Source organism: Ambystoma mexicanum, chromosome 12 (assembly GCF_040938575.1).
Source record: "Ambystoma mexicanum isolate Mex_15411 chromosome 12, UKY_AmexF1_1, whole genome shotgun sequence".
Classification (NCBI taxonomy): domain Eukaryota; kingdom Metazoa; phylum Chordata; class Amphibia; order Caudata; family Ambystomatidae; genus Ambystoma; species Ambystoma mexicanum.
In genome coordinates this window covers 90,583,605-90,598,910 of record NC_090936.1, presented here as the reverse complement: position 1 = coordinate 90,598,910, position 15,306 = coordinate 90,583,605, and the positions used below count along the sequence as shown (strand labels likewise).

General features: G+C 46.8%; 1 protein-coding gene across 1 annotated transcript in view; it reads right to left on the bottom strand.

The window, feature by feature from the left end:
- Positions 1–14,682, bottom strand: part of PSMC2 (proteasome 26S subunit, ATPase 2) — a 233,299-nt gene extending 218,617 nt beyond the window's left edge. The window contains exon 1 of the mRNA XM_069628069.1: positions 14,420–14,682. Within this exon, the coding sequence (XP_069484170.1) occupies positions 14,420–14,489 (70 nt within the window). The 5' untranslated portion in view covers positions 14,490–14,682. The remainder of the gene's footprint in view (positions 1–14,419) is intronic.
- Between the last annotated feature and the right edge of the window lie 624 nt (positions 14,683–15,306).

The following is a 15,306-nucleotide window of genomic DNA, read 5'->3' as shown; positions in this document are numbered from 1 at the left end:
AATATTCAAGCACGTGAATCTATGAAAGATACCAATGATGGAGAAATACAGTTACAGGTAACTAAAACTCACACCATACAACCAACATGTCCATCACTTGCACATGTACTCCAATCATATGTGACCAGCGCTGCCACAAGGCACCAGATACTTTGATTGTATGCTAGGTATTCCCACCAAATACTCCGATCACGCAAGAACTTTGCATCATATGAAAATTATTGACATAAGTTCAGATTTTCACATCATTTGGATTGTACCGGCATAAAATGCCAGGCACTCACACAAGATACCAGTTATCACCAAATGCGGCGAGTGAAGCTGGCAGGAGGCTTTCCTAAATATCAGACATAGGTTGAAAAGGCAGGAGACAGACGCACCCCTGCCTCAGTCCCGAACTTGTTGAAATACGTTGGGACAAGTCCCCAGAATGGCACACCCGAATACCAGTGTTCTCATGCATCTTCATGATCAGCCTCAATAGGCCACTTGGCAGCCCCCAAGCATCCAACTTCCACCACAATCTGTTACGATCAACATGACTGAAGGCCGCATAGGTACAAACAGCCTGGTCTCCCCATGCCACATCCCGCAGAGTCCTCAAGGCACATCCGTTGATATTCGTAGTGACCCATTCGGAAGCCGGTCTGGAATTTACTGAGACGGCCAGCAGAAACTGCCCAGTCTTCCAGATGTTTCAACAATAGAGAGGCAAATACCTTGCTGTCAATATCCAGCAAGGAAATGGGTCTATAATTTCTTGGATCGCATTTCACCCCTCTCTTTAAAATAGGCAAAAACGTGTACTCTGTGCCAAGATTCAGGAATAATACAAGAGTGCACCACACTCCGGAATAAAATTGTAAGATCGGTTGCCAAAATGGCCGGGTCTGCCTTTAAGGTATTATTAGTAAGGGCCACAGCCCACAACCTTTGCGACTTTTTGCTAAGATGAATCACCCTCACGATGTCCTCTGCATCAAATATTAAGTTGACACTTGACCCACCATACAGTTGATCAATAGAGAAATCCATAGATTTAACAGCCAGGTCTGAAGAATATAAATCCTCAAAGTACTGAACCCAAACGGGTTCAGCAACATGGTTCAATTCAGAAGGAACAGACAATGTCCAGCCCAGTAACAGGATGCTGCGTCACTCTTCATAACAGTATACAACACGACTTCGGCAACCCTCTGGGGCAGTTTAGCCCCTACAGATACATACAGTAGTTCCTATAGCGTTATTTAACCAATCTGGCTGCCCTAAAATTACTTTCACTCCCCCTCCAGATTTATATATCTTCTTCAGAGTACTTCTCATTACCAGTTTTTTTCTAACCAGATCATCGTCAAAGCAGTTTAGATGGGTGCTCCCAAATTTCTTCAGTTTGACTTTGGTAGAGGGAACCTCAGTGACAAACGCAGCCAGGGAGGAATCAAAATGGGATCAAAAACCTAGTTTCCATTCAAAAGTAGATTGACTCATCACCTTTCCAAGGATCAGATTCAATGTAGATATATTTGAGTCTGTCCAGCGCTGGGTTGAATTTTAGATTGGTAGGGCCCCCACAGTTAGACGCTCCGAATACAGCTCTTAGAACTAAATGGTCACTCAAGAGTTCTTTAGAGGTGAAAATTCAGTACAGTGCTGAAACAAAGTGGGGTCAACAAATACATCGTCCAAGGCAGACTTAGAGTTTCCCCTGAACCAAGTCGGTTTCACCAGTCCATTTATGACCTGTAGACCCAAGGAGGAGAGAGCCACTTTTTCCCCCCCATTAACTATTTTCGGCTGAGATATAATCTCACCCACGACATAGTCCCAAGGATCATCTTCAACTTTGTGGTCACTGCAGTTAGAATTTAAATCCCCAGCCAAAATAATGTACTCCTTGTTCCTACTCTGCCAATTCAAAATGGCTTAAGCCACAATTTGTCACACTCGCATGTGTCTCTGCAGGAGCGATGGATGAGCCTCCCTTGACCCAGAGTCTTCACTTCCCGTTTCACCCGGAGGAATACAAGGTGTACACCCAGACCTGAATTCACCAGATTCCCCTGGGGCCTTCCCTTCTCGTTACTGTATGTCCCCCTATGGTCTTACCTTGATCTTTAGTAGGGTGTGCACTCCATCCTGCAATTGCAGGGGCGCGATCCACTCATGTGATTGGTGCCATTGTCTGTCACAGCGAGGCTAAGAGTTCAAGGCGCCAGTTTCTTCACTGGCTAGAAAGTCCTTCCCACAAGTGAACGTTGTGTTGAGAATGTTGAGTGTCCAAAATTGTCCGTATTGTCTTTGCTTGCCGGTATTTTTATGAGCGAGTAGCGCAGCGTGTAGAAGCTAGCTGCTGGTAGGTTTGTGCAGCGCCTTCAATTCGAGCGCGCCTGGTAATGTGTCTCCCTTTCCCTTGCAGGAGAAATTATGTGGCATTAGCGCCTTGAGTCTGGGTTCAGCGCTACTGGAGACTTGGTCGTTAGGTAAGTTTGCACAGAGGCTTTTGGTAAGTATGCACCGCACAGAGGGAGAGAGCGCAATGAATAATGTCTCTTCTTAATTACAGGGGTTTGTGCACTCGTGCAACTAACCTGGATTCCATCATCGTGGGAAGATTTGGTGAGTATGAGCAGCGTTACTGATGTGCGCGTGTTAACGCTGTTCTTCTTTGTTCTTACAGGTGCCGGTGTATAAGTCCCCTCTTGACTGGAGATAGCTGCAGCGTGAAGTAAGAACCAGGTAAACTGAAGCTGAATGATCTGCAGCAGGTAAGCAGATGCTGGCTGATCCAGAGCACGGCAAGTGTGTTGCTAATACAGCTCACAATAAGCAACACGAAGCACTGGAAGAATCTTGGGTGTGGCTTATATAGCCAGCTACACCCAAACACTAGAAAGCTCATGGGTTATCATGCACTCCCCGTTTGGCAACAGGAAGTGGTAACCACAAAGTTACTACAAACACTAGGAAGGAATGAAAGGAGGGATTTGTTACGGATTCTTTGTGTGCCTATGCCAGGCCTCCCAAGCCTCCACCCAGCTTTCCCCAACTACCTGCCTGATACCCATGACATTTCTAAAAGTACAAACCTACTTGTGCCAATATATGTTAATCAGGATTAGCTATAACTCACCACCGAAACTACGCTAACTCAAACGCTGTAATACCACAAGGAAGGGTGGGCACCATTCCAGAAGACAGTTTCTGCCCAGAACGAACAGCAGTGATGAGGCCACCAGGCTGGGCGACAACATCTACTTGGTTTGCCCGCCTGGTAAAAGGTTGTGTATACATCCAGCACAGGTTTTTCCAGGAGCCACGTTTCTTGAAAAATAATGCAAATAGATTGCCTCAACAGGGTGATGACATCAGGGTTACTTAGAAGATGACAATTCCCTCTCAAGTTCCAATAGGACACAAATTGGAGGATCCCTGGGTGCATTGTAATTCTGTTCTCGGATCTAAATTCCCCCGGACCTTCCTGAGGTTTCAAATAAGTATAATCAGCGGCCCCTGTTGTTGGGCATGGTACAAGATCTTATCAGGCACTACTCGACTTCCATAGTGCCGAAGTAACTCCCGCCTAATCCTCTATCCTCATGCAGTGCAATTAAAAAGCCCTGCTTTTCCAATTTGAGTGTTGCAGCAGAACCATTTCCCTTACAAATAGTGATGTAAAACGTAAGATACATTTGTTGGTATGGCCTCGGTCCAGAAATGCAACACTTTCCAGATCAGCTGATGCCAATGCTGCTAGGGATGGAATCTGAGAATGTATCAAGAACATTGCTGCGATTTACGCAAATCTGGGCATATTCTCCATGTAGCTTTTCCACTTACTTGTCCTTGGTCGCGCAGGAATATTCCTCCTCCGTGATCCAGCTCCTTTTTCAGCAGCAGGAACGGCTAGCTGCATGTCAATGCTCCTTGATCCCTTCAAGACACAGTGGTTTGCTGACAGGCTTTTTCATGTGAATGTTTTCCCTGCGGTGTGCCTCCCTATTCATAAGTTGGGCTGGACCGTTCAGATGAAATTTCAAGTTGTCAAACTTTGTATTACAATCATATTCCACAGTCATGTACATTCTCTGGCTTAGTACCCCAGTCCCTCTTCCTACCAGGCAACATCAGTTTAACAGTTTACTCATATCGTTTCTCTAACGGTATACTTCTGCCTCACCCAACTTTAGTCCATTCGGACCGCTCAACTTGCAAACTGAATTATTAACCACTGTTACATTCTATGCCGGTTGGGGGCCCAAATAGACTCAGCCCGCCACTCATTACATTCTGATCTTTTGTCCGATGATCAAGTCTACCCAGGTTGCAGTGAGCCTCCCAAGTGGTCTGCGTGGCTAAGGTTGCTGACTTCAAGTGGCCCAAAGGGGAGGCGCTATCACCCCCGTCAGTTCGTAGTACGTCTCTTAATGGTAGGGTAGGAAATGCATCTGTGTGCCAGCAGTACAGACGTTAGCACCCCCTTTACTTCGTAGAATACTGTTTAATGGGGAAACAAAAGGTGCGTCTGTTTGTAAGCTCACAGTGCATGCAGGGACGTTTTACAGGTGCGAGTCGTCCCTACTTTGTCTGTGAATGCATACCCTTTGGCTGCATCAGACGTCAAAGCAATAGTGTCTATTAACTCCCTCCTCCCATCTGGCATAGTTCCGCCACGGAGAACATCCTTGGTAGTAAGGTTCCCAATAAATGTTCCGATTGACGAGTTTTCTTTTTTCCCCCAATCTTAAATTCTTTTGATTATTTTTTTCTGGTTCTGGTTGTTTACTCAAAGCTTACAAACTGCCACCACTATTTACTACGTTGGATGTGTTTCATTGCTTCCATTAAGGTTTACTTTGGTGGTGACAAAACATTGACTACAACAATGATAGAATTTACCAGATTAGAAGACACATGAATAAAACCCAGAAGTTAGTGTTATTCCCAGAGACCACAGTTGCCTTTGATAGTTTCATGACCATTTTTGTCAGGCAATTTAGTGCCTTCTACAGAACGGTCAATAAGAATTACATGCTAACTAATTATGGACCTTACCTTGTTGGTTTCTAAAGCCTTACCCAGAGGTATAACAGGCCCCGTAAGCGGAAAATGTAAATTAATGGCCTACAAATAGTCAACCTTTGTATGAACGGAGCTCAAGATCATGGAGTGCGCTTTCACCTCCTCCCAGATGTTATATATGGTTACAAAGGAGCTCCAGAACATGTTCAATGCAGACACAGTCGGAGAAGTTAACCTAATACTTTTGCGACCGCTCTGGGTGTGTGGTGCATACCCCACACCCCTTCAAAGAAATCTTGACTGCAGTTTAGAATTATTTCGAGATATACTAATCGCGTCCAGTAGTTATGTAAGGGAACCTGGACCAGAATGGTCACATGTTTGCTGAATAACTTCAACTGGTTCAGAATGGCTCAAATCAATGAAGGAGTCAATGTGTTCTATCATGCTCAAATCAGTCATTTCGTTCACATTTGAGTTGACCAAGGATGCTAAAGATTAAGTTAGAATCCTAATTTCAGTGCTTGAGCCGTCATTGTAAAAGTCAGCAATTATTTTCCCAGCAAGAGGTGTTGTAGTAAGGTAGGCACCAGGGTCGCAAAGATTTCATTTCACGTTTATGCTTCCCGGCACAAGTAGACTTATGCTTGGTCTTATTAGCTAATGATGCCGAGTTCAGTCGAGTTCCGTTCTCCCCCAGACTACGCAAGAGTGCTGCAACAATTTCCATTTCCTGCAATTCCTCGTTTTCCATGAGTTCTTTGGGGTATTTTTCCATGGGAGGACCAGGAGTGATCCCATTAAAAGTTGTATTCCCATGAGCCTGACTCCTCAAACCAGGCCTGGCGAACTGATTGTCTCTGACAACAAAAGACAAGGTTACCATAATGTATAAGTGGATCCTGCAACCACCCTTTGGTAGTAGACACTAGTGAATGGCCTGGGTGAAAAACCAAGTCAGATGGGTAGGCTACACAGGTAAGCTCAAGGGTTTGTTCTCCCAGCAGTTACCAGGATGATGGGAGCCACCTCAAAAATCATTCAATAAATGTGAATACCAGACAAAACAGTTACCAAGGTATTTGCACTGTGAGTCAGCCCTTCGCGACAGAGATTTTTAGCCTCAGTTCTGCAATAATATGTAGAGTAGTGGAGCTCCCTCCCTCTTAGGGAATAGAACAGCCAGATGTGTTCACGTAGTTGTAGTCCAAGGGTAAAAAGAGAAGGAGATATTAAATAGATTCACGCCACAGGGCTCAAAAGGGTCCATGCCCCACAGTCACCCCAGTCACCCCTGGCGAAAGGGGCAAACACTCCCATTTTGTCACTTACAATAAAAAGGCACATCAAACGCACCTACTGCAGCGACAAGCAGTTTTCAAATCACAAGTCAGGCAATTAACGAGGAAACAGACAAAACACCAGCCCAAAAGCAGTCAGTATGTCAGGAACGATGCTGCTTTTCTTACCGCCACTTGGAGAGAAAGTTGGGAGACCGCTCGCCACACACTAAGAACCAAAAACACTTGGATTGTTGATCCAGGACCTTTGCCTCCCAGCTGCAACTGTCGCAACTGTGCTTGTCCATCCTTCGCGGCGTTTCGCGCCAGGGGCAGGTATTTTACGGCGCAAAAGGCCCTCCTCTTCCTCAGCAAATTGCTGCGATGACAGAAATAGAAGAGGGACCACCAGTAGTTTCACAAGTCAACAAGTTGTAGTGCAGAGTAATACTGCAATCAAATCAGGCTCCTGAAGTAATATCGCCAAGGCAGTTTCTCCTGTTGCAACTGTCCTTGTCTGCCCATCTTTTCAACTCTCCAACAGTATAACATGTCATAACAAGAAAAATAGCACTCATTCAACTCTAAACAATGTTCTGACTTATGTACATGCGTCCAGCAGTCTCTCTGGTGAGCAGGTCTCCCTCGCACAGCACGTTAATGGTACTGCCGGCCCCCTCCCCAGCTCGAACTCGCCTCACCTGCTGCTCCCCAGTCCAAGGAGACATTAGAACGGTCATCCCCTCTACATTCGTCAGGCTCTTCCACATATCCTCTTCCAGGTGACAGGCTTGGCTGACTGTTCTCCTTGATCTTCCTGAAGAAACCGGCATTTCTCGTGACTGTGCCATTTCCAGCAGACACTGTCACCATCAACCTTCCACTACGTCTACATCCACTGGGTTGGGTTCATATCGGAGTGACAACTTCCCTTGTGGATGCCTGTTCCTCACTAGCGCCTCATCTCCCCATCCCAGTTGATGCAGTTAAATCCTCTTTGAATTTTCTCACCCTCACTTCCGACTCGCCTCTCCACAGCCATCCTGTCATCAATCTCTGCCAATTCCCGGTCCCCGGTATCTGGCAGCAGCCCTCTGGAGCATCTATTGAACATGGACTCTGCCAATGCTACCCTGGCTGAACAATGAGGAGTCACACAATGCCCCCTCAGAGACTGATAAGAGCCCTTTTGAGGCATGGTCCTTAACTGTGGGCAATATGGAAGACCTCGTTGAGGGGTCCTCATGAAGCAGTTTGCCCTGGACCATAGAGGCATTATCTTTCGATGATGAAACCCATATTCCCTCATGAGCTGACCAAAGCTCTCCCTGAAACGGCAGCTCGTTGTCCGAATACATAACCTGCGGCAGTCTATGAGTGGCAAATAATTTTCCAATGCTGCTGCCGCGTCGTCAGAAACCACCGATTCCAGGAACTCCACATCGGGATACCTTGTCCACTGATCCACAACCACCAGAATGTGCATCACTCCCCACTGAGCCAGAATCCATGTGAACAGCTTTGCATGGCTTTACGCTGCGGGGAATGAGCTCAATAGCTGGCTCTTGTTGGGCTGGGGCAGCCGCCTGACACCATACGCAGCCTGCTACAAACTCATCCACCTTCCTTTCTAGGTCCGGAAACCAAGCCTTCAAGCTTAGGCGAGCTTTGGTTTTGGCCATGCCTTGATGTCCCTGATGAGCCAGCAAGATCACCTTTAAGGATTTTGCTCGCCGGGACCACCATTTTGTATTGTATTGTAGCAGAACTTATAAAGCGCATACTAAGGCCCAAGGACATCTAGATGCTAAACTCCGGCAGGAGTTAGTGGGGAACCAGGGGAGAAACGGAGAACACCAGTGCCTATCTGAACAGGTGAGTTTTAAGTGCTTTCCAGAATGGAAGGTATTCCTCTGTTACATGCAGAGGAAGCAGGTTCCATTTTTCACCCCCCTCAGCAGTAGGCCCGACTCGGCAAAGGCCAGCTTGTCTCTTATCCTCCACAATTGTTACAGGGTGACGCAGACTTCCTGGGTTCTTCTACGTAGTCCTTCCAAAATAGCCTTCCATTCGCCCTTCTTCAGCACCTCTCGGCGGAGGCCAAAACACTTTTCTTCCGAGGCTATTGAAAGTTCCTGGACGGGCATGGAGTCCGGTGTGGTGGATTCAATGATCACCCGTACATGCTCCTCCGCTTCCCCAGTGGTGGTCTCACTGTCTGCCCTTTCACTCTGCAGATGCCTTGACAAGTAGTCTGCTGCATTGTTGGCACCGGGTCTGTATACCAGACAGACCCCTGAATCCAAGAGGACTAACATCCTCCTCTCTATCTTAGCCGGGTGCTTGGAAGATGATCCCGCCATGATTGGCACCAGGGGCTTGTGGACCGTTACCATTGTTACAGGTATTCCCAGCACATATAGGCGGAAACGCTGGCACCCCCACAGCACTAAAGTCTGGCCAGCGCCTTATCCAGAGGAGCGCAGAACCTTGTTTTCACAAACATCAAGATACGACAGGGTCCTGTGGTCCCACCTTATGATCAAGTTTACTGTGGCAACGGAGAGTGAGTGACATACTCTTACGCCTTCCACTGAATGTTAAGAAGCACACACACTCTATACATCAGAAAACGCCACTGTTCCGATGTCATGTGCGGCGGGTCTGCCCCTCACAGAGGCTTTCCTTGACGCATGCCGCACTAAAGAGCCCACCTCTCGTGAAAAATACTGAACACAAATCAACAACTAAGATTAATCTAACCTCTGTTGTTTGCGAAGTAAATGTGATGTTCACCAAAGTAGATTGCTCATACCGGCCGTACTCCCAACATGGCCGCACCAGTATATGGCCACATCAATACCAGAACGCTGAGGTCACTTCCTCTACAGCATATCAGCAGGAAATTCCAAGAGTTCTCCACGTTGCTACTCTCTTAGGAGTATACAAGCACTACGTGAGTTTAGGATTTCCTTATATCCATTACTCCGTAATCCTTTATTTCCTAAACTCTCCTCGTAACCTTTCTTTTCTATTCGGTTCCCTTAGAGCATGGCGTTTGTTCGACAAGGGACGCCCAAAAACTCGATCTGTGCAAGCCACACCCCTTGAGCGCGCGGCTGCAATCGGCTCTATCCCAGGTTCAGTATTCAGGCGAGTTGTCATCCGCAAGGCAGCCTTATTTCAGATAAGCCCTGCATTCATATTAGAACATCAGAATTCAAGTGCTTACTCTGCGACTTACATTCGTTTCAGCGCAATCCTTCGCGCTCGGAAAGGAAGCATCAGGCGGAAAGCCAGATATCCGTGATCAGCCTCCGAGCAGTGTCACTCTAGCTACTGATTGGTAGGGTTCCACTCACCTATTGTAGACCGGTTATTCCACTGGGAGGCTATTCTTTATTTTTATCTGTTTCTTACCTTATCTCTCCTCTGGTTATTCCTCAGTCTCTCTTACCAACCAAGGGCACATCTTACAACAACCAGGCAGCTCTTGCTTACGGCAACCTGCGGTAGAGTATCAGAGTCCCTACAGGAGATTAACGTTCCGTGTTGGACAGATAACCTAGGCTAATCTCTATTTCTTCTCACATCTCCTAACCTAGTCCCACAGCAGACTCTAAAACCGGACACTAGAGACGGACCTTCATCCAACGCCTGGTCATCTTGTGGCGACAATGCACCCCAGCAGCTCTCCACAGGGTTTCCCCCCCCGTGAGGGTTTCCCTGGGAGTCTCCCGGGGATCAAGCCTTTGTGCCGTGCCACGGATGGGCTCTCATGGGGATTTCTTAATTCAGCTGGGAAGTGTACGGATCCACCTATCCAACCATACCAGTTTCCAGAAACACAATCGGATCCAGAACCTACAGCTAACCTAGTCTAGGTAGGTGGTTCTTTGCTTCTATTCCATTAATTTTGGGCAAATCAATATAACAGTTGTCAGTATAAGCATAACAGTAAAGAAAACACGGTCCTACCAAAAAAAAAAATCATAATTCCCTGGACACAGTTCTTTGGGCAATATTACTCACACCGGTTTATAGAAAATTCGAGAAATAACTCTGGGGTACAAGACAGGATTAGTACCGTATGGAAGAAATCATCTCGTCCTGAAGAAGGCCTTGAAAGAATAATAATGAGTAAAGTAACACTAGAGATAGTGTTTAATGAAGGGCCAAAACATGTCGACAATCATCTGTTACAAGTCTTTTCGAATGAATATATACTGACCCCCACATGAACCTTTTTATTGGCTATAATGAATTTCTGTATGTAGATCTGTCCATACTTGTTTTTGATTGGCTCCTGGCTCCTTTGTATGTTATCAAATTGAAAAAGGTTTTTTTTTAATTTGAAATAGTTAACTTGATGGTATGAGTGGTTCCTATTTGTTGGTCTCCTAATGTGTGAGATACTAGTGATCTAACATGTTGCTTGTATAAAAGCACAACCAACCTTACCCTAAACCGTGAGAGGGGTAATCTTTTCCTCACCTGTATAGTGCACCCCCACAGTACTACCAAAGTCCCCCACTCAATCTGCAAATACCTCTGTTCTGTTTCAGAGGGGGCACGGCTGGCAAATGCTATTAGTCTCACCTCGCCACTGGCATCCAGCTGTGTCAAAATCGCCCCAAGACCAAATGGGCTTACATCCACCACTATTTCAGACAGAATGGATGGTCATTAAACGCCATCGTCATTTGCCTTGACCATTTTCACATACTCTAATGCGGCCTGTCAGCGGGCCCCACTGCCAGATGGTGTCCTTTGCCAGGTTTCTTATCGACTCCGAACGCGTCGCCAAGTTCCTGATAAACCTCCCACAGTACGTTACCATCCCCAGGAAACTTTGCACTTCCGTTACTGCACCAGGGGGCCAGGCGTCCTCGATGTCCTTCACTTTTCTTGGGTCGGGCAATACGCCTCCTTCCTTGAAGACAAACCCAAAAAACGTGATGCTGGTCTTGAGAAACTCAAATGTTTCCGTCTGCAGTGTGAGGCCTAGTGACTGGTTCCATTCACATGTTTTAATCAGTCTTGCCATGTATTCGACCTCTGACCCTGCAAACACCAGAATGTCACTATTTATATTCAGGAAACCCACTCCAGGTCGGCTAGGGCGCCTCACATAATATTCTGAAAGACTTCTGCAGCTGATGATACTCTGAAGCTGAGGCGCATATAACGGTACGAGCCTTTGAGAGTTGTAAAGGTGGTTATAAATCTGTACTCGGGGTGGAGTACAACCTGATGATATCCAGCCCTTAGATCAAGTTTCGAGAAAAATCTGACACCTAGCAATTCTGCGATATCATCAATTGTGGGTGTAAGGTGCCTTGTTTGGCAATCTCATGTCCACCTAGATCCTGACCGAATCAGCTTCTTTAGGTTTTCTTGCTATGAGGATCTGTAACACCCAGGGCGTTGACCCACCTTCTCAATTTCTTTTGGTTTTTTATATAGCGCTCACAGCCCAAGGGCATCAAATCGCATTACTTGACATATCACCCCCAAGGTGTCAATGCCAAGATGTGTTAGTTTCTGTAGTTCTCCGTCAACAAGCTCCCGTAGGTGAAACGTGACCCTCCTGTGCTTCAGGGCAACTGGATTCATCTATGTGCAGTTTAATGGTCTCTCTCAACAGCTGTCCAATGCCCATTAACACGTCAACAAACCTCTGCAGCCTGGACATCCTCAACGTACACACTGCATGCAAAGCTCACTATCCCAAGTGCCTCTGCTGTGGCACAACTCAGTAGGGTGTTTCCACTAATGTCTGTGACAAAACACCTGGACTTGATCGAGCTGGTCCGTGCTCTACCTATGCAACAAATGCATCCATTAATGGGAACGGTCGGTCTCCTCCGAAAGTGAATATGCGTGCTCTTGGGTGCTTCAGCGCTTGGAGGGTGGGATCTGTCATTTCTTCATGTTTCTTCTCCATGACATTTACCGAGGCCCCAGTATCCACCAAAACCGTAATCACCTGTACAACACACTTAGGCTGCCTTACTTTTCGCATTTATCGCACTCACATTGGATATGAAGAAAATGTTCTCTTCATCTTCCATCTCCTGACCGGACGCATCCCCTTCCTGGTATACGAAGGCCACACTATTGAGTTGCTGTTGCCTGAAAGACGTACCCTGACAGGTCCCCTTTGTATCATAACTGGGATTGGTGTGCAACACATTTGAGTGTAGTGGTCACAGTCGCCACATCTTCCACACTCCTTCCCCTTTGACGGACACTCCGATGGGTGTGGGAGGTTGTATCCACACTGTGCGCGAGGCGCTGGTGAATTCGCACCCCACTCTCTTGCCTGCGTCGTGGATCTCCAAACCCCTCGTCCCTTGGACATTTCCTATCACGTATACCTCATTGATCTTGAGTGTGCGTATCGCCGCGTCCCTCTTGGAGGCACCTGTCTCTGCCACTTCATACGCTTGTCCCAGCTCCAGAATACGGGCCAATGTCAGGCCATGCCCTCTCTTGCAATTGATGAAGCTTGCCAGATGCACAACCCTGGATCAGTTAGTTATGCATCCTTCCCTCTTCACTGTCCCATACACACGTGGCTTAGAGACACGGGAGACGGCTTTATAATGTGTCCAGCGGCTCATCAGGTTTCTGTTTGACACTGCACATAAATTGCTCGCTATCCATTTTCGCAAGGCGCATTAAGTGTTATCTCAGGACATTTTTTCCTTCTGCGTATGACCCATCGACTGGCTGTAATGTCCTGAAAATGTGATGGATCGCGGAACCAGCTGATATGTGAGAGTTGCCAGTTGGCCCTCATGTTTCCCTTGTGGCCCTAAAGCATATTTCAAGGCAGTTAATCCATGAGTTTCACCTCAGTCCCAGGTTAGGTGCCCCCGAGACATCTGGGCTAGTGACCATTGCTGGCGTGGCATTTGCGCTCTTACTGGAGCGGCCTCAGCCTTATTTCCTTGATTGTCCTGCATCTCGTCTGTTCAAATGGGTGGAAATGTACATTTGGCACACAGGCACCCCTTTTGTCACAGGGGACGCAACCCAGAGAAACACGTGTCCGCCACCAGAGTGCCAAATGGGTGATGAACCCTCCTCCTTGTAAGAAAAATAAAAACCTCCTTCCTCCCCTTTTATCAAAGAATATTTTCTATAGCACGTAATGCATCCGCGGATGCTCCAAAAATTGTCCATGGAGATGCACATGGCAACCTATGTTAGCAGACAGAAGATGGTATCTCTCACCGTGAAGCAAGTGGCCGGTGAACGTTTTTCCCTTTGAGCGCTGCCCCATGTGGTCAACTGGTACTGCTCAGGATCACCTGGCCATCGGGTCCTCGTCGCCAGTGTAGTATGCGCCCCAAACGGGCCTTGTGCAAGGGAAGCCCACAACCCTCACATACATGTTGTTCACCGTCCGGACTCCGCGCGTGCACTGATGCACACTTTATTCCACACCATGGAGTTGTGTCACGGGAATGCCCCCTTTATCATACATGCCAACCCTCCCGATTTGGGTGGGAGACTCCCGATTTTTTCATCCAAAATGTTGCTCATTTTTACTTTCTCCCTCCTAAAATATTTTTAACTTCAATTCAATCCAATGGGAAAATTCCCTTCTCCCGATTTCTGTCACAAAATCTCCCTCCCAGCTGTGTCAAAATGTTGGCATGTATGCTTTATTCCACGCGATGGAGTTGCGTCACTCAGTCACTGTGTTCTTAAAAGTAACACACCACACTAAGCATTACACATTTAGTAAGCCTTTTAGCAGCAGGTGTATGAAACAACACCCTTACTTCACATGTTAATCAAAGAAGCATGGTTGCACATGCATTTTCTGTTTATTTTCCCCAATTTTAAATAGAAGATGTACAATGCAAGATGACGTGAGATGAAAACAATAAACTCTTGGCTTTTTCACTTTACTTAAAATAACCGAACCGAAGTTACAACGTAATAAAACGGCATGGGCAAATATTCAGACAGCATAGTTTTTGCCCCTCCTCCCCCCCCCCTTCCATCAATACTTTCCAGCCCAAAAATGCCGAAATCCACAGACTTCAACGGGGTTCAGCTTCCACGGACATTTGGTCCTCCAGAAACGTGCATGCTCTCCTCACCTCGGATAGGCTGGTCCTCCTTCTCCTCCTCCTTCGTCTTGCGCTGGTCGTCTCCTAGATAGTCAGGCATGGTGAGGCGCTAAGGGTGTTCCTAGCGCGGTGCTGACGGGATTCCGAAGAGCAACACTGAGAGAGCTCGCGATTACACAGCACCTTCGCACTTCCGGCATTCCAATCCCAGCAGGCATTGCGCGTGACGCGCTTCGCCCATTTTTTTCACACGGAAGTGTGCAACTGCCAATCCATCCGGCTAAGAATCCTGTCACCGCTGTACCACACAGCAGGGTTTCAAGTTGCCTCTGCTGTCACGTGTTTTGCGCACATGGCAATAACACAGGTGTCGAATGTGCAACAAAAAGACATGCCAATGCTTAATCATACTTGTTCATAAAAAGAGAAATAGAAAGGACAAGGTTGAAGCTCAAAGTTTATTGGGGATTTTGCAAATCTGCTAGTGCCTCCAAATACATCTTCTGTTCTCTCCCGCCGCAACATCCACTACAAGAAGACAAGTTTAAAAAAAAAAATGTTATAGCAAAGGTTTGCCAGCACTGCCATAATGGAACTACCTGGCCGTAATCTGCTAACAGATGGAAAATCGTGCACCTGGGCATACGATGTCAGCCTGCCAAGCCCTATAATACCCGTACACAAGTCAAAACTGCTGGCTCTGCCAATGCTTGTTTTAACGAGGACTTCAGTGCATGGAACGGGTGCAAGGGCGCATATATTGGTAACAAATGTAGTGGCTGAATTCACCCTTGGTTAAGACATTTTTAATTCACCAAGGTTTCATTTACAGGTTAAATTAAGCCATTAACTCTATGGAGACTGCTTAGAAATAACACTGCCAGAACCCCTCCAGTACAAATCTTCATCTGACTGCA